At 36.5% G+C, this 20,954-nt stretch overlaps 1 protein-coding gene across 1 annotated transcript in view; it reads left to right on the forward strand.

Moving 5' to 3' along the window:
* LOC145985286 (uncharacterized) overlaps positions 1-20,570 on the forward strand; it is a 111,406-nt gene extending 90,836 nt beyond the window's left edge. Inside the window, exons 2-3 of the mRNA XM_083119114.1 lie at positions 13,248-13,462; positions 19,403-20,570. Of these exons, the coding sequence (XP_082975240.1) occupies positions 13,249-13,462; positions 19,403-19,500 (312 nt within the window). The 5' untranslated portion in view covers position 13,248 and the 3' untranslated portion in view covers positions 19,501-20,570. The remainder of the gene's footprint in view (positions 1-13,247; positions 13,463-19,402) is intronic.
* Positions 20,571-20,954: the final 384 nt, after the last annotated feature.

Raw genomic sequence — 20,954 nt, forward strand, 5'->3', positions numbered from 1 at the left:
TTAATTCAGGAAATGCATGTTACTTCTCTCTTCATAAACTTTTGTCTTCTCGTTTAATATCTAAGAAACTAAAAGTTAAAATATACAAACCAGTAATTTTGCCTGTAGTATTATATGGGTGTGAAACTTGGTCCCTTACATTGAAAGAGGAACATAAATTGAGAGTATTTGAAAATAGGATCCTTAGGAAAATATTTGGACCTAAAAGGGATGAGGAGACAGGTGAGTGGAGAAGGTTACATAATTTAGAACTACATAATTTATATTCATGTCCAGACATTATTAGAATAATTAAATCAAGAAGACTTAGGTGGGCAGGCCATGTGGCACGAATGGGAGAGGAAAGAGGAGTTTACAGGATTCTTGTTGGGAAACCTGATGGTAAGAGACCAGTAGGAAGGCCAAGACGAAGATGGAGGGACAAGGTCGAGATGGACCTAAGGGAAATCGGTAGGGATGGAAAAGAGTATATAGATCTTGCACAAGATAGGGACAGATGGAAGGCCTGTGTTGCTGCAGCCATGAACCTTCGGGTTTAATAAGGCTAGAGAGTTAGTTAGTTAGTTAGATTTGATGTATTTTGAAATTGCTCTTCTGTCAAAAAAATTCTGCATATTTAATAATTACACACTGGCATGAATATGCAAGGAATAGAATCATGAAAACCCATTACTCAATGCATTCCGATACAGCCTCATTGTTTATGATTGTTGCAAATTTTGAGATGAAACTGTTTTTATGTGATTCAAGGTCCATCAAAGATATTACACAGTGAACAATTACAGTGTCACTTGTTTCATCCAAAACAATATTGTATATGAGATGGGGTAATTTTTTCAATTTAATATATTCCAATCTGTCAAGTTGCATGAAGCACTCAACTGCAAGAACCCTCTCGGTGTTATTTTTTGCTGTTCTGAAAAGGAGGTAGCATGAAACAATGGCATTTACAGATTCTGAATTGTATATAATTTTTGTAGAGAAACAATCAACATAGTTGATAGAGCTCATATAATTAGATTTTTCTGCTGAGGTCTTGGAATTTTTGATGAATGCATATCCTATATTCTCTATGTATTCATATGTGATGATATTATCAGGTGCTTTGTCCTGAAATTCTACAAAATATATTTTTGTTGTTCCTACAAGGGCCATAACATAAAAATCATTATAGCACCCAACCTCAGAGTATACATACCTGAGCAACTGATTGTATTTGTGGGTATTGAGCTTGAACAGATTGATCTTATTTTCAGGGGGGCTCACAATGTTGTCACAGAACCTGAGGATCCCTTCACTGCTGAGGGATGTGCTTAGCTCAGGTCTGAAAATCTTGTTGACATAACATTTTGTGCCTTTATTTGAAATTTTAACAACAATTTTGAAATCTACAAGGCTTATCTCTGTGACATAATTCCCCAGGATGCTGACAAGTTGTTGATTTGTATTCAATGCATCTATGATGCTCACTTGCATAATTTGTGTGGGGACATATGGGTTCTCTTCAAAACAAACAGTTCTGTGATGAAAATTATCTGAAAAATCTCTTGCATTTCTTTCATATATTCTGTAGACAAGATACTGATTGTTTATATATTTTACAATATAATCTTCAGACATCTTGCAAGTGGGGGCAACAGAATATCTATGGGTTATATTTATATCTAGGCTTTCACTATTCTGTACAGTCAATATGTTGGGAACAAAAAATTCATTCTATACCTTCAATCCTGTTTCTGCTCTATTTCTGCACTCCCTGCTGTCCCTGCTGTGTCTGTTGTTTCTGCTGTGTCTGGAAATATTTTTAATTTAAATAATTGTTTCCCACAATTGTTTCCCACAATTGCATCTTCTGCTAAGATTATTCCCACCTAGAATTTTTGCAATACAATCAGAATCACAATTTTTGAATTTTTGTCTTATAAAATACATTATAATCTCATTCAAGTTTATATGTTTAGAGTACCACACACAATCAGGATCAAAATCATCCCCACTATACAAATGGCCAGCATCTGTTGTGACAAATTCAATATCATTATAAATTGTAGATATTCTAAATTTGTAATGCATCCAATTCAAGCTTGGATATGAATCAATCCTCATCCCATGCTCTGAAACCAAATTGTAGCATTTTCCCCACCAGTGATTCCTAAACACTTTGAGCATGAAATAATACCCGTAATCATCTGTGTAAAAATTCACAAAATATCCAGCAATTCTGCCTTAATTATTGTACACAATTTTTTCAAACTTGCTTATATATTTAAGGCATAGGTAGTGAAAAGGCAATTCACTGTTAAGCACCCACTGCATCTCTGTTTCATTGCAAACTGCAAACAGGTCATACTCAGAGAATCCAGATAATCTGATTCTGATATCAACATGTTGAACATGTTGAACATACGTTGAAACGTTTATATAGGAACAATGGTGGAAAATATCAGAATCAGATTATCTGGATTCTCTGAGTATTACCCCATCTCATATACAATATTGTTTTGGATGAAACAAGTGACACTGTAATTGTTCACTGTGTAATACCTTTGATGGGCCTTGAATTACATAAAAACAGTTTCATCTCAAAATTTGCAACAATCATAAACAATGAGGCTGTATCGGAATGCATTGAGTAATGGGTTTTCATGATTCTATTCCTTGCATATTCATGCCAGTGTGTAATTATTAAATATGCAGAATTTTTTTGACAGAAGAGCAATTTCAAAATACATCAAATCACAATCACTTATTGGGGATTTCAGGCTTAGGTTCTTGAATCTGTCCGAGCATGACCTGTTCTCTGTTGGGAATGAAACTGAAATGCAATAGGTGCTTTCAAGTGATTTTGCCTTTCACTACCTGTCCCTGAAATCCCTAATAAGATTTGAAATATCCATGTTCAATACATGCAAAAGAATTGTTGGATTTTTTGTGCATTATTCTGTAGAGTATTATTATTGGCATTGTGGATTTGCAATGTATGATGATTACTGGTACAACAATTGCAATGAGAATTGTTTTGTGTACAGAATAGACATAATTATGCCACAGAGTCTAAACTGGATCCACTATAATATCACCAACAGAATTTCTGTACCTCTACCCCTGAATCATATTGAATATGTCACCACAGATGAGGGCAATTTGTATCGACTTGAAGATTTTAAGCCAGGCATGAACAAATTTTCAAAATATACAAATTTCAGTGAGATTCTAATGTATATGTTTAGGCAAAAATTTAAAAATTGTGAGCATGAATGCATATGCCTGTCACTTGAAGCGCACAACATACAAAATACATGCCAATGTGACAGGGAATTGTTCACATTGCCACTAAGCTTGTCATAATGCAGAATTTTTTTGACAGAAGGGGAATTTCAAAATACATAAAATCCGAATCACTTGTTCAAGATTTTAGGCTTAGGTTCCTGAACCTGTCCGAGTATAATTTGTTTGCAGTTCAGAATAAGACTGAAATGCACTGGGTTCTTAACAGTGACAAGAATTTTCAATACTTGTCACTGAAGGATGTAAGCAAGTTTGAAAAATTTATGTACAACAAGTTTAAGAGAATTTGTGGATTGTTTGTGCATCACCACACTGGGAGCTATTATTATTTCTGCAGGTTGAAATTGTTTGATGAATGTTGGTACAGCAATTGTTGTGATAGGTATGAAGATTATAATTTAGAGCTCATGGCTGATCAGAGCTTAAATTGGGTGCATTTTAAATTTTTGAACAGAATAATTTCCAATCCCAATCTGTTTAATAGGAATATTGAATTTGTGACCACAGATGATGGGCACTTGTTCAGTGCAGATGATTTCCACCCGGATCTTGTTGGGTATTTAAAGCACAAATGCCTGAATGAGCTTGTTCTGTATTTTCTAAGGCAAAAATTCAGAAATTGCAGCAGTAAGTGCCTTGCACTGTGCCTAGACAAAACCTCTTGGAATGAAACATGCAGGTGTGGGGAACAATTATCTAAGCTCTCAATAATACATACATAGTTGCTACAGTTCCAATTTTGCAATATTGTTCAGCAAACATGTAACCCGGGCAGTGTGATTTGGAAATAAATCGGGATTATCAGCAACAAAGGAACAATATTATTAAGCATAGTGTTGGGCATGCTCTTAAAAAATTACAGCATTGCATTTTTGAATGTGTCATTGTTTTAGAAAGATAACACACAGCACTTGTTGCAATGTTTTTTGAGAGAAGGAATTTGTCACAATATATACAATCGGAATCACTGTTGGAAAGGTTCAAGCTTGCATTTTCCGATTTATGTGAATATGATGTGTTTGCAGTTAGAAATGAGACAGAATTTAGGTGGGTGCTTGACAGTGACCATGAATTTGGATGCATACATCTGGGATTGTTGGGCAAGAAGGAAAAATACATATATCTGTTGCACAGGAGAATTGTTGGGCTGTTTGTAGGTTTTTATGATTGTTACAGAAAAAATTATTGGTTCGAAACAAAATATTTTGAATCAATGTATTGTTTTCATATCCCATTTGACATATCTGAGAACTGGAAACATTTAAATTATGATACTTATTTGAAATCCTATGATGATTTTGAATTTGTAACCACAGATACAGGCTTGGTGTTTTCTGGTGCGGATTTTGTTAGAAGGGAAAAATATATCTCAGGGGTCATAAATGCAAATGAGATTATTCTGTATTTGCTGAGTTTGAAGATAAAATTTCATGATTTGAGATATTTTGAACCTTTAAACTGCAATTTTTTGCAATCTTCAAATCTCAACCTCAAATTCTGATCGGGAGGTACACAGAGCCATGTACAATTTCTGTTTATATCTACATGATTGCTGTCCACAATTGTGTAGGTGCACAATAGAATCAATGCTCATGTCATTTTTTGACAGAAGAGATGTTGCAAAATATATTAGATCTGAATCTCTTCTTCCTGATTTCAAAATTAGATTCTCAACACTCTCAGAGTATGATTTATTTTCAATCAATAATGAAACAGAGTTCCACTGGGCCCTGAACAGCACACAAAGCTTCAAATATCTAAACTTGAAATACATCACTGATTTTGAGTGCCACAAGTATAATTCTTGAAGGAGAATTGTGGGACAGTTTGTTGTTTTTTTTTATTATTATATTGATTTTTCCTATTATGGAGGATGGTTTTCAAATCATGCAAGTGTGGGGAGATTCTATGATTTTGAGATTCTTCCAAATCAGAGCTCAAACTGGAAACATTTTAGATTTTTGGTGATGCATCTGGATAGGTTCCAAAAGGCAGAATTTGTTACAACAGATAGTGGAATGTTGTATAGTGGTGCAGATTTTAATCATCACCTGCAATATTTTGATGCATACAATTCTCAGATGTTGAACATGACTGAGATAATCATGTATCTTCTTCAGCAAAAATTTAAAAATTGCAGCATTGGGTGCTTTAATAGGATAATAAAATCAAGGAATGTATTTACAGAGTGTGAGTGCGGGAAACCACTAAGCTGCATGCCTCTGCTGTTGAGATAGCCCAGCCTAACATGTAATATTGTTTGCAGGTTGATTCAAGATGCAAACATTTTTTGAAAAAAAAAAAGAGATATTTCCAGATACATCAAATCCAAATCTCTTGTTCCTGAATTTAAATTGAGATTCTCAAAATTGTAAAGTGTATTGTGTGCTCCATGATGCTCACATAATTTGTGGAGAGGCATTTTATGGCCTGTTTCTGGTGCACAGGGTCTAGCTCCTGGTCTAGAAAATTACAAAATATGGCCTTGCAATCTAAGTTATACAGGGCAATCACACAAATATTTCCAATCAATTTTGTTTGGAAATGTTGATGACTGTGCAGAACAAGTATAAGAGAAATATTTCATGTTATATTTTCTATGGCATTTTGGGCATATTTTTGTGAGAATTCTGCTTTTATCTGGATTACAATTCTTTTGGTGCTTAACCCAATTGGGGCTGGATATATTCTCATTGCATTGATTACAATATTTTTGATTCGGCATTTTTGTTGTTGTTTATTATATAAAATTTCCTGGGCTTCAATTCAAAATTCTATGCTTAATAAAAAAATATCAGTTGGGTTCAGCAGTGTGTTTTGTATATTTAGTGTGTGTGTGTGTGTATGTGTGTGAATATTTTTGGCTTTGGTATTCATATAAAATTTCTTGGGGTTCAAATCAAAACTCTATACTTAATAAAAAATATCAGTTGGGTTCAACAATGTGCTTTGTGTGTGTGTGTGTGTGTGTGTGTGTGTGTGTGGGTGGGTGTGTGTGTGTGTGTGTGTGTGTGTGTGTGTAGGTGTGTGTGTGTGTGTGTGTGGCATTTTGCCTTAGTTTTAAGTGTAGCCAAAAAAAATATCAAGAGGGCATATTTTTGACAAGTTTATGGACAACAAACTGAGAGATGTAGCTTTTACACACATGGGCAAATCTGTCTGAGGGGAGTTCTTCATTTCTACACTAGAATTCAAGATTCTTAGGATTTTGACAGAATAACACACTATAAACAATAAAATCATATGAGTACTTGACATAATTTTAAGTGTGGGCAAATCGGGGCATATGAACTCTTCTTTTCTACACTAGGATTCAAAATTCTTGGGGATTAAGAGCATATCACACTTGAAGAATTGGGGAATATGGGCATCTTGGCATAATTTTAAGTGTGGGCAAATCGGGGCATATGAACTCTTCTTTTCTACACTAGGATTCAAAATTCTTAGAATTAAGAACATATCACACTTGAAGAATTGGGGAATATGGGCATCTTGACATAATTTTAAGTGTGGGCAAATCGGGCTGTTTAATCAAATGACCTCTTCTTTTCTACGCTATAAGTGAGTTTATAATACCACAAATCATACTACTCACGCAGATGTCGTGTAAACAGAATCATGCTCTGGTGCTATAGCTGACACTTGGAAATACGACTCACTTCTTTTAGATATTGCTGACTAGTAGGAGGCTGGTTTTCTCGACCATCATGACAACACTTGCCAGTTTTCCCGTGTCCTTGACCCAACTAGTGCACAGGATCAGGTTATGTAGGTTACTCTTAATGCAAAGAACAAAATAGGTCAATTATGTACACATTAAGGCCAAATATGCACTAATGCCTCAAATAAACATTTATACCGCTATGAAACTTCACCAGAGTTTTTGCAATCAAGTGAAATTAATTTCCCCGAACGAAAATAATAATGAAATATACAAAATTCAGCAAACTAATTATCAAGTGATTGGAAAGAACAATTGCAACCAGTGGAGTAACGAAGAGGTGATTGGTGGAGGTCATAAACCCCCGTTCCCTCCCTTCGGCCCAGTATTCGTAAAAGAAGAACATCAAAGGCAGGAAAATATGTCAATTTGGGGCTGACTACTAAAAAACGTATACGCACCCCCCTCCCCTTTCAAAAATCCTGGGCACGCCACTGCTTGCAACGCAGTTAAAAAATAATAGTTACATTTCTAAGCAACGAGTAATTGAAATAGTTACTTTTCTTATGAGTGATTCCAATAGTAGGGCAGTCTGGATGTTTAAACGGTAGTAAAATCAATAACGAATAGAACTAAATTGCAATTCTAGTATATTTTTTGAATATCTTGTAATTTGCACTAATTCTCTCTCTCTCAGGTAGCGTAGATAAGCCTTGTCTCATCTACTTCAGTCGAGAACTCCAAACCCATGTAACAACTAAATTTGTTCATAAATTGATGAACTCTCGTATATTCCTTTTAAAAAAATTCTGTTTAGTTTAAAATACCCCCAAAAAGAACTTTGTCAGCAATGGAAATGACCACAAACTTTTAATTTATTTAGATGCACAATTATGAAAATAACATACAATGAGTTATATTTGTCTGACTCGCTTATACTAAAATTTACCACGTCACGAATTAAATCTTTAATTATCATATATTTGCATCACTCGCACCTTCTGTAATGGAAATAGATAATTATTATAATTCCATGAAATTAAAACTAAAACACTTCTTGTTTCTAGTAAAAAAAAGTAAAATGTTCCCCTGTGCTTAGCACCACGCCATGAAGGCGTATAGGGTGTGCGGGGGTAACGCCCCACACTTTCTTGATCCGTTCGTGAGTAGGGGTGATGTGATCAGCACCACGCCCCTGACCGCCTTTACCCCCCAGGGTTTCCCCCAGGTACCCATGTTATTCGACGCTGGGTAGGCGCAAGCCTTATATAAATATAAAATTGCAGTTAACTGACACACACATACACACACACACACACAAATATATCTACACACGTATAACAAATTCATGAAAAATCAGTTCAGTATATTATTATTACTTCATGTATGTGAGATAATTAACTCATAAAATGAAGTAATAATAATATACTGAACTGATTTTACATGAATTTGTTAGATGTGGATAGAAAATTCAAAATAAACTATTTGTTATTTCAATTAAATGTAGCTTTGTTCAAAATATTGACTTGAACATGTAATGAAATATTTTCATTACTCAATTATACTTACATTCACATCATAAACAATAAATCAATGTGTCCGATAAATAAGTCATAAATTACTACAAAAATGATTATATGATAACCACAATGAAGTATGATTTAACCAGTAGTTCCAGAGCATCGAGCTTAAAATATGATTATTTGATAGAGTTAAAGTTTATTCCACTTTAGATACTACAAAAATGCTCAATCTTTTATCATAACAACATTGGCTTATTGAATCACAAGATTAATTAATTTTCTCTATGATAATTCGAAATACCTGTCAGTTAACAAGTGGATTCCATTGATGTCTTAATAATAGTGTTGAAAGAAATGTAGATCACGTGACACACACACTTCAGAATCTTCGTCAAGAAGATCAGGATATATTTGTACACAAATGAAGGATTTACGCTAAAAAAATTCTTCAATTAGTAACACACCACTGACAACTTCAATGAATGGTCATATCAATATCAACTGTAATTAAGAATCTACATGCTGAGATTTAATTCTTGAGTGGAGATAATTCATTTTCGATAAGCAGAGTTTTAAACAGGAACAAGCATCACTTGAATCACAGTTTGTTCACTTTGAAGTAACATCTTCCTTCATGGAACACGAAAACTGATCATTAGAAAATCCAACTAATTTTACACGTCACTTTAACAATACGGTTACAATATCGGTTTCTTCGGGAGAACAAAATCCTTTCCGTAGACTCCCATTTTTACCACTCACCCGGAACAACTTTCGTGACATTTTTCTTCCCCCACCTCCTGCGCATATAAATACATTTCTTTTCTTCGTGAAAGAGAGGGTTAACGAATGATGATATAATGTTTTCATTCGTTACATTGAAAATACAGTGACACATATCATTTTACATAATAACAAAATCCAAACATTTAAATTCAAAGCAAGACATCTTTGAATTATATTATCTTCATTTGGCGTTTTATGAACAAGAGCTTGGAGCCAGGTAACAGTTACTTTCAAAGAAAAACGTGTAGTAAACCACTAAGATTTCCCTGTAAATTAGTAGTTAAGATAATATATTATAGTTATTCTTCATTTTACAAGAGAAATGTTTTACAAAGCAATAATTTACTTTACAATCTTTTTGTAAATAATTAGCAAAGAACACACATTTTGAATTTAGCATTAACTTGGCATGATAGCTACAGTATGTAACATTCTTATTCGTACACACGGATTTTCAAAGAAAATGCTTTAATATCTGAAAGGAAATACACTCTTTTGAAATTGTTTCTTTACAATTCAATAACTAATATCATTAGGAACATAAAATCTTACCCAAATTGTGTATAACCAATGACAATAATAAATTAAATGAAACTGAAAGAGAAACATGCCATTTTTTGTACAACTTTTCTATTCGTACACTTAATAATATAAAAGAAAAAAGTATATATTCAGAGCAAATTGACTGACAGTTCTAATACTTTGATGCGTATCCTTAATTACTGCTTGACACCTATTCTTCATAGAATTAACCAGTTTCCGACATGTTTCAGAGCTTATTTTATTCCACTCGGCTTGCACAACAGTTTTCAACTCTTGTTTGGACTTGACGACTGCTTTATGGGCTCGCCTCTTTAAAATTGCCCATAAATGCTTAATGGGATTTAAGTCTGGACTTTGATCTGGTGTTTGTAGTAGTTTGGACACATTCCATATTAGCCAATTCATGTTAACTCGCGCCTTATGCTTACTGTCGTTGTCTTGTTGGAATCTGTAGATAGGCGGCATGTCCATTTTTTGGGCACTCTGCTTTACATTGTTCTTCAATATGTCCAAATAGACATATGCATCCATGATACCATCAATCAACTGGATGGTACCAACACCTTTGGACGACATACAGCCCCAAATCATTAATGATCCACCACCGTGTTTAACTGTTAGAACTGTGTTAATGTGATCACTGTCTTTATTTGATTTTCTCCAGACCCTATTTATCCTATCTGACCCGTATATATTAATCTTGGACTCGTCTGACCATATGATACTATCCCAAAATTCCTGCCCCTTGTGGATGTGATCTTTCGCGAATGAAAGTCTATTTCTGCGATTCACCTTATTTACATACGAACTCTTTAGTGGTATTCTGCCATGATATCCATGCTTCCACAAGGCACGTCGGACAGTTTGATCGGACATCATCTTGCCAGCAACATTGTTAACTAACGGTCGGAACTGAGGAACACTTAGTCGGGGGTTTTCTCGAACTCTTTTTAAAGTTAAGCGTTCATCACGTTTATTCAACCGTCTCTCTTTTGGTTTTTTTTGGCACATTCTGTGTTGAACCTTCCTCTCTAAATTTGTTTACTATGTATTGAACTGTGGAGTGTGATTTATTGACTGTTTGTCCAATTTTTCTTAACGAATAACCTCTAAGAGCCAAATTTATAATAACATCCTTCAGATCGGAACTAAATTCCTTCACCTTGCCATTTCGAACACGCTGATAGATAGATGATAGGGGTACAACAATACCTACGCCAGCATTCCGCTTGACGGGGAGCGCACCTGCATGTTCAAACTTGTTACGAAGTTGCAAACTGCACGAAATCGCCTAAAAAGCGGTGGCGCTGTATGCGAGGAAGATTGAAACTCTTGCCTGTACGAATAACAATGTTGCATGAAACAGGGTATTTTTCTCTTTTCACACAAATTTAATGCTCTATTTATGCACTTTGAACATACATTTTTATTGACATTTGTTGGTGAAACCTTCATTAACATTACTTTCCATGTACATATGAAAATGATTGAATTGAATTGTTGTTTTAAGTCCACTTTATGCACAGTAAGGCTAATCGGGACTGGACCTACAGTTTAAAGTGGGATCCGAACCACTTGTGCCTCCACCGGGTATCGAACCCGGGACCCCTTGATTACAAGGCGAGGACGCTACCACTGCGCCATCGGGGAGGACCTTATATGAAAATGATTATTTTTACTAGTAGATATGACATTTTTTCCTCGGAATTTCTAGGGGTACGAATAACAATGTTACATACTGTATACCGGATGTGGTCATATCTGCATGAAGCTCAGTGACGACATCTCTGGAGCACCAAATCAACTATATGTCAACACAACGTCTAAGAAGCAATTTCTATCATATCCACTGGCAGGCCCGTACACAGGGGAGGGTCCATAGGGACCCCCCCCCCCCGAACCATGAAATATTTAAATGTGAACCTATAAAAAGCTACATAAATAACTTACGATTTTGCAAATTTGTAAACATTTAAAGTTTCTTCTTGCATAAATTAATGGGTTTGCTGTGTAGAAGTCTAGTCTGCAATATTGGTTAGTTTTTAGTTTTATAATCAAGTTTTATAATCATTGATGCAAGGCTACCAGGCATCGGATTTAGTCAGGACAGTCCATTACTTTTTATGTCCCTGTCCCGACTTCCTTCGAATTCGAAATTAACTGCAATCGTGATACTAAAATTTCTTTTATATTTTTGTTACTTCACATTTTGACATGTTCTTTATTGTAATAATAATTGCTAATTCGCAACATTTAATTGATAAATATATTATTTTCTAAACATAGAATTATTATGACTTTTCAATGATGCTGGCATAAGAAATTAAAGGAAATTTGAAAACATTGTTCAATTGGGGAAAATAATTGAATACTTCGGAGAATTGAATGTAAACAATAAGCACTAAGCTGTACGCTGTGTGACACATTTGTTTGTAAGTGGCAGTGGGGCTGATCGTTGGGAAGAGGGAGGGGGTGACGATGAGTTGATTTTTTTCTGTTACTTTGGACCATAAGTTGCAACTCTGCAACTGTACGTTTATCTCTAGCTGTAATATTTACATAGTATTGGAGGTCACATCTAATACTACAACAGCATTTCCCCGACCACCGTGGTGGAGTGATTAGCAAAACGCAAGGGGTTCCTGGTTCGAATCCCAGCCTGGGCGTAGGTGTTGTTTGTATCCTTCATCAATTCATCATATAATCGCTCCTCCTCGTCTTCGCGATTAGACAAACTTGGCAGAAAAGCAATCTAAAATAACATAATTCAATCAACCTCACACCATTTCTGATCTTCTCTTTGTTTCACATATTCCGATCTACCTCCTCACCTTAAAGAAATCCTGGGTACTGGACTTGGCAACATACAAAATAAAGATATCACACGAATGCAAGACTGATATAAGTATGAAATCTTATTGATAATTATAAACAGATAGCATGAATTTAATAAAAGCTAATACTTAAAAAAAACATTCAAGTATTTCCGTTATTTTGTAATTTCTCTCATATGTATATATGAGATCTGGCCCCTCCCTAAAAAAAATACTTAACCCCCTCTCCCAGAACGCAACTATCCACATTTACAATTCCAGCCCCCTCCGAAAAAATCCTGCGTCCGCTAGTGACCGTATCACCATTATTTAATATTTTCGACATATATTGTACGTTTTAACAACAATGAACAAAAATATAATTTGCTAGAAGTGTTACGTTATACTTGCGACATATCTTTATTCCAGGTGCAAGGATTAATTTGAGTTGGATGATAATTTAATGAAAATTATGTTCAGTTTTAGATGGTCGTAATTTAAAAAATTACGCACGCAATACGTTATATGAGTTTCATTGTATCTGAAATAAAGTAACTGCAAAGGTAACTTATAGTTATTTTTTAAGTTAAAGGTAACGGTGACAGTTATTTTAGAATGAATGAATCTTTCCAGAATGAAGGCAGACGCCCCTGTTCTGATTGTGGTCCTGATGGTACCGCTGGTGATGGCCTATTTGCCGGAGCAACGTTACCGTCCGGCTCCAGGAAGACTAATCCACGGAGAAGTCGACTTGAGAGCCCCTTGGGCGGTGGCGCCATTCCACTTCGCGCGAACGACCAAGTACCAGCACCCGGATCAGGAACTTCCAGCGCCCAGGAAAAGATATTGTGAGTGTCTTCTTTCTAGCTTGTGTGCTGTTGGTACACCCAACGGCAAAACAAAATACTAGGCGAATTGTCTATCAGCATATTCATTCAGTCTGTTTTCCATAATGTGACGATCATGAATTGAAATTAAAAAAAAAACACCCAAGAAGCAGAGAACAGCATCCCCTTCGTATGTACAGAATTTCATTCTTTAAAACTACTCGGGATGTAAAATAAAATAATGAAAATAGTGATGGACAATTTGCCTTCTCTTATCTTTGCCGTTGACTGTACACTAGCCTCAGTAATTCGCTTATTTTTACACAGCATTTTTCTCTATTCTCTAACGTCGGTCAAACTACACTATGGATAAAAATGCTGTGTAAAGAAGCGAATTTCGGGCGAAGGGTCTCACTCATAACACAAGTACGGGGTGAGCAAAAGGTAACTGTACACCCCACACCATACTTCATTACGCAGAGAAAAACTTCCCTTTCTTGGTGGTTGTTGGTACATAAGGACATGGACAGTTGGTTAGTAAGACACTCATTGTTGTCAGTCACTCATTGTTGTTTCTTCAGTTGTTTCTTCGGAGCGTGATCTTGCAAAGCGTGGTTTTGTTACTCGAAGCTCGTGTGTTTTGTTTTTGGTGGAACACGTCCTTCGACATGGAGGTGAATATACGGAAGAAGTGCGAAATAAGTTTATGGAAAGGTTTCCTGATACAGATCCACCACATCGTAATGCAGTGCGGCGGTTGATCGATAAATGTCGCAGAACGGGTAAAGGACATTTCGATTAGAATAGGGCAAAGCCCAAAGAAGTCAATTCGTAAATTGTCACAGCAAGTGAGTGTGTCGTACGGCAGCGTAAGAACCACACTGAAAAAGCACTTACATTTACACCCATACAAAATAACAGTAGTGCAAAATCTTGAAGAAAGGGGCCACGACAAGCGTGTTGAGTATTGCCAGTGGTTCAGAGACTAACAGTTCCGCGCCTTGCAAGATTACGCTCCGAAGAAACAACTGAAGAAACAACAATGAGTAACTGACAACAATGGGTGACTGACAACAATGGGTGACTGACAACAATGACTGTCTTACTAATCAACTGTCCATGTCCTTGGGTACCAACAACCATCAAGAAGGGGAAGTTTTTCATTGCGTAATGAAGCACAGTGTAGGTGCACACTTACCTTTTGATCACCTGGTACAGTGGGATCCATGAGTATTACCCTACAAATTGTCCATGACTATTTTTATTAATTTTTTTCTTACAGCCTATGTTTTTTTAAGCGATGCATTTTAATGTATGCTGGTGCAGAAGTTGTCAACAGTTTGTTTTGAGTTTTCTTTTAATTCTTGAGGCTCTTATTGGGTCAAATAAAGTGCACGAACATGGTGATGGACAATTTGCACGGCAATACTCATGGATCCCACTGTACTAACCAACATCGGTGCGGAATGCCTTCGTTGTTACGCCGCGTTTCCACCGATTGTTGTTACCAACAAATGTTATCAACTTTTTGTTACCAACACGGTTAACAACAACGGTTAATAACTTTTGTTAACATTTTGGCTGCAAGATGCGGACTGTGAAGTTGTACTCTCTGTGACAGCATGTGTCATTTTGGCGCAACAGAGAAGACCAAGAAGATGGGTGAGACCTTCACTGCGGGCAAGAGCTAATTATAGCGGACCTGTTAGTTTTTGTCTTTTAAATTGTGGATAAGTTTTGTCCTAAAGGACAGGCTTCTCGCGGAACAATTCAACTAAGTTCAGCACTTGATCCTTTGACCACTCCATCTCACTCACAAGATTTTCCATGATAAATAAATTACAAAACCAAACACACCTCGCACTTGCTGGTTGGTTGTCACTAGCGTGATGGTGGCGGGAGGGGAAACGGGGGAAATGTTGCTAACATCGAAAAGGCCCTGCTAACATGTGTTGGTAACAAATGTTGCTAACATTCTTTGATCTTTACCGACTTCTTGTGGATAACAAAATTTCTGTTGCCAACACGGGAAATTTTTTGCTAACATGAGATGTTGATAACAAATTCACAAGCGTTTTTCGAAATGTTGCCAACATTTGCTGGTGACATGTGTTAGCAATCCCGGTGTAAACGTTGCTTTAGTTAGGTTTAGCATGTTAAGTTTAGTTCTCTTAGTATAAATAATACCTTATTGGTGAAACCCAGATAAAAGGGCAGCAATTTATGCCAAGAGAACTAAACCTAACAACGAAGGCATTTCTCGTTTACGTCAGAACACGATGTTGATTGTTGCTTGTGTTATGACTGAGACGGTATAACTGATCGCACAACTTATCCAACACAAGTCCCGCCCTCCGTCTTCGGAGGTCAGGGTCAATGCATTCGTTGTTACGTTATAGGCATGTTAGTTTAAGATCTCTCTTAGCATTAACACACTGGCATTTTTGTGACGTCACAAGTCGAAGGGCGGGACGGACCATGGCCAGTGGCGGCGATTAGGGAGGGCGTGGGGGGCAACTGCCCCACTTTTTGCCACTTTTGCCCCCGCACTATGCTAAACCTTATCTAACAAGGTACAGTAAACTGTCCTCCCCCCAGTTCTGGCACCTTGTCCCCACAGTTTTGGAGCCAATTCGACGCCACTGACCGTGGCGAATGTATGGTGGGATGCATACATATAAAAGAAATTGTCTATCGCCATGTTTGTTTTCCTTTTTTACGCAACAAGAGCTTCAATTAAGTAAAGCAAAACGCTAACAAAAAAGCTGCTGGCAATGTCTGTATTAACATGCATGGAGAAGACACACGAGAAAAATTAATGGAAATAGTCACGGACAATTTCCCGAACATTACCTGTGCATCCCACTGTAAGAGTTTGTCCAGTGTTGCTGTGTTGACTGCGAAACTTCTTACCGCACAGATTAGTTTACCACTGCACGTCTTTGGAGTCTAACTTCTAATGAGGTTGCTGACATTTTCTATTAACGAAAGATGCTAACGGTTGTAATATTTGAACCGCGGTGTATGTTGATGAAGGTTCCAAAATGATTACTGGATTATTTTTTTTTTAAAAAAAAAAGCTCCCGCACTCCCCAGTTCAACATTAGAGGTAATCAGGCGGTTGAGGTGACCCTCTCTCGTCTTAATTCTATGGTTATTTGCGGTGCCAATGTAGGGGGAAGTTCAAAGGATGCGAAATTAATAACGCGGTCTGGAATCTTGTGAGTGGGCAGTCGCCATTGAATGCCTCTCCTCTTCCTGACCAAGTCCGCAAATAAACCGCTAATGAAAATTACATGAAGGAGGGCGAAAATCCTTGCAAATAAACCTTCTAAGACGAGGGTGGAAAAACCGTGGCACGCGAATAACAAACGACTCTTTCACATGCAATGTAAATATATAAGAAGTTATTTTTCAGTTTCAAATATAGGGACTTACTCTGAGTTTGATTATCTCTATAATTTTCATACTTGAAATGAAGGTTATTGAAAATTAATGTTAATTGAAAGGGTTGATCTAACTAACTAACTAACTCTCTAGCCTTCTTAAACCCGAAGGTTCATGGCTGCAGCAACACAGGCCTTCCATCTTTTCCTATTTTGAGCAAGATCTATATACTCTTTTCCATCCCTACCGATTTCCCTTAGGTCCATCTCAACGTTGTCCCTCCATCTTCGGCTTGGCCTTCCTACAGGTCTCTTACCATCAGGTATCCCAACAAGAATCCTGTAAACTCCTCTTTCCTCTCCCATTCGTGCCACATGGCCTGCCCACCTAAGTCTTCTTGATTTAATTATTCTAATAATATCTGGACATGAATACAAATTATGTAACCTTCTCCATTCACCTGTCTCCTCATCCCTTTTAGGTCCAAATATTTTCCTAAGGATCTTATTTTCAAATACTCTCAATTTATGTTCCTCTTTCAATGTAAGGGACCAAGTTTCATACCCATATAATATTACAGGCAAAATTACTGTTTTGTATATTTTAACTTTTAGTTTCTTAGATATTAAACTAGAAGAGAAAAGTTTATGAAGAGAGAAGTAACGCATTTCCTGAATTTTTATTTCCTCTTTAATATAATTTTCAGTTGTTAATATTACTCCTAAGTATTTAAATTTGTAAACTGGTTCAAACAAGTTGTTATCAATAATTAGATTTTGATTATTACTTAACACTTGGTTTCGGCCTGTAAGCATATACATGTATTTAGTTTTCTCTTTGTTAACTTCCAAACCTATCTCTTTAGCTGCTTTGAAAAATATTTTAGCATTATTCTTAATTGTATTTATATCATCCCCTAATAAGTCTACTTCATCTGCATAGGTATAGTAGGAAAAAACATTGCAATTCATACATGAAACATGATATGTGAGATACAAATAATAAAGTAACTGTAATGAATTACTTTCTCAAATGATAACTGTACGACAGCTACTTTTTGGTCGATGTAAATATAACTAGGTTATATTTAAAAAATAATTTTCTAAGCACTGAGAGAAAAATAAATGCTAATATTGTTTAGAACTGAGTGACGAGGTACTCACTCTTGCCTTTGGGTTAACTTAAAATTAGGACTGGGCAGATACCGATAGATGCTTGATAATTAAAACTTTTAATTATCAAGCATCGGTATCGTTATCGGTATGAGCATCGGTTCGAAGTGATATTGGTTCAACCCTGCTTAAAATGGTTGTTCATTTCCCCGTCATCGTGTTTACGGTCATTGCACGTCGGTCAGTTTGCAGATGTGGTAGAAACGAAGTCTAGCCAGACATTTTGTCACGTGGGCTGCTTATCTTATCGGTGGAGAATCGCGAGCAAACCTAAAATTTTCATTATTCCTACGTGTGGAACGTGGAAAGGACAATATTTTTAGAAACGTGTTAATGTCCTAAAGCCGTCTTTTAGTATCATCGTAGCGTCAGGAACGTGCTCTGCTCATACAATGGATTTGTAACAAAGTTAGATTACACCCAAGTAGCTTCTGCCTCCAGAGTGTTGAGTGTTTGACTCACCATCCCGCTACTGAATGTACCAGGTTCGAGGCTCGTGGGCACATGTAAACTTTTCTGTTTCCCTCTTAATCCAATTCATCTTCTTTTTTCTATTTCATTTTTGTTATTTAGCGTCGCTTCTCTGCCACTTTTGGCCAATCGTTACGTTGAGGATGAGTGATGATATGATGAAATTGATGAAGGAGCACTAACAAAGAACACTGGTGTTGTAGAACGCTGTGCTAATCACTCCGCCACGTAGGTCAGCTGCACATGAAAAACAACAACTATTACTATTATTAAAGTTTTGATCGTTTAGATGCTACAAATACTCAAAAGGGGTATTTTGTATGTTGTATGTATGCAACACGTGAGAGAATCACTGTTGCCGCTGACATTATATCCGTCGGAAAGAGACAGAATTTGTACTACGATACGAATATACTAGACATCCATGGAGTGTAAATACAAAACCCACAACAATCAACATACGTTATGTGGTGTGAAGGAAAAGGGATAAGATCAATGACTTCACCTGACATATTCTCTGCTTGCATGGTTTCCATAGCATATTGGTTTTAGAATCTTATCCATTAGCAAGAATAAATGGCAGTGGCAAACACGAAACTTTCCATGGTGTTGCATGCACAAAGGATAGAAAATGCCATTTTTCAACCTTTCATAACAGCGACACGCTGTGTATTTATGTGTAAGTGAGTCTTTTTTACTTCAGGTAAACAAATTACATTTTGCCGGTGATCGGACAGACCTGTGATTTCACTACAAACCCTGGTGCGCTAACACCCTTTCTTTTAGGTTCGGTAAAACCGAAATTAAGGACTCACTATAAACGTAATCTCTAATGTATTTACGTCGGGAGTAGTGATTTAATTGAACAACAGCCGAGTTCACTACATGCAGAGTTGACTGTGTACTTAATGTTGTCCCTTTTTGATTCCAGTGGGCATCGAACTTCCGGACTACATCGCTCAGAGAGGAGAAGGAGGAGTGATCAGCAAGTTGAAAGAGAGGATGATGACTAGTGGAAAGAGGAAATGAGCCAAAGAATCAGTCGTTCAGAAGATACAGTGATACAAGAGACGATTTTTTCAATGCTTTCCATCTTAATTTAAATTTAAACCAAACTATTTTCGATTGTCTTGTAGACTAAGAAATAATACAGAATTATAGAATACCTATTCATGAACCTCGTTCGAAAATTTGAAAAAAAAGCTTGTTTCATAATTTCAATACTTATATTCAGTTTTAAACATGCCTAAAGGGTGTCGACGTTAAACATCGATATAACTTTTACGGTGCGTAGGATCTCAAGACAAACAACATTTCTCAGTATCTTTTGCGAGTTGAAGTCAAATAACAACACTGAACATTTTTTTATTATTATTATTATAATAATATATTCATGTGTGTATGTAACTACGCGGCACAGATTCAAATTTGCCACTGACAGTTTTTCTGTCAAATTGCATACTGGAGGTAATTCCACTCCAGAGATCGGGTCTATCCGCAGGATCTCCGGCAGAAAACTTTAAGATCAGTGGCAACTGTAAATCTGTCCAGCGTGGTTGCAAACACACGGGTATCTTAAGACTCGAAGCGTCGAAAGGAGGCTTCAACGAGAAAAAGCTACCAAGAAAAGTCGTTCGCCTTCATACCCTCTACGCTCGATGAAATTTTGTCGTTGTTGTACGGAGACACACTGTGCCCACATAAGCAATCACCTTTAGTGCATCTTTTCTTCTGAGACGGAAATATCAACTCCGACCTTAACTGATCGAAATTGTTAGTGGAGTTTTTGTTAACATTGGATGTTATATTGCAAGCAACGAAATCGATTTTGTATGACGAGCATATAGTGTAGCCAAAATTCAAAGGAGTTGTATTTCCTGAGAAGGCTGTGAAAAAAGATTTAAGATTCACCGATTAATCAAGCGGCTGGATCGGTGATCTTCAATTAACACAGTTCCGCCATGCTTTCAAGCAACAATTCGCTCAAAAATAATGCATAATTTTTAGTAAAGAAGGAATAAAAGTGTATTTATGTGCTTGCGTAATCTTTTATTCGCTAAGTAATTTGTCAAACTCATTTCCTGTACACTTCCAACATAGAGGCAATAAAAAAATATATATCGAATCCTAAATTGTGTGAAGTAGATAATTGCATTGTAGCCATCTTCGTCAAATCCTCAGGCGGCGCTACGGGGTTTACACACCCTCTGCTTTCAGCCCCGCACTTCCAAATTTCCTCTCAATAGTAATTTTTGTTAGTGGTACGGCCTCCATAGCCAGAAACAGCGGCGAAGGGACCAGGGGGCATTTATAAAATGTGGGCCCCTAGGCTATTCTTTGATTTGGGCCCTGCTGACAATTATAATTATTATTATTATTAATAATAGTTTTGTTTATCATGGTACTTTGCTTCCACTAATTGCATTCTCTGTATTAATAACACTTGTAAACTTCAAAATATTGACACATCTGATAAAAAATTA

This window comes from Lepisma saccharinum, chromosome 3 (genome assembly GCF_977018435.1).
Source record: "Lepisma saccharinum chromosome 3, izLepSacc3.1, whole genome shotgun sequence".
Classification (NCBI taxonomy): Eukaryota; Metazoa; Arthropoda; class Insecta; order Zygentoma; family Lepismatidae; genus Lepisma; species Lepisma saccharinum.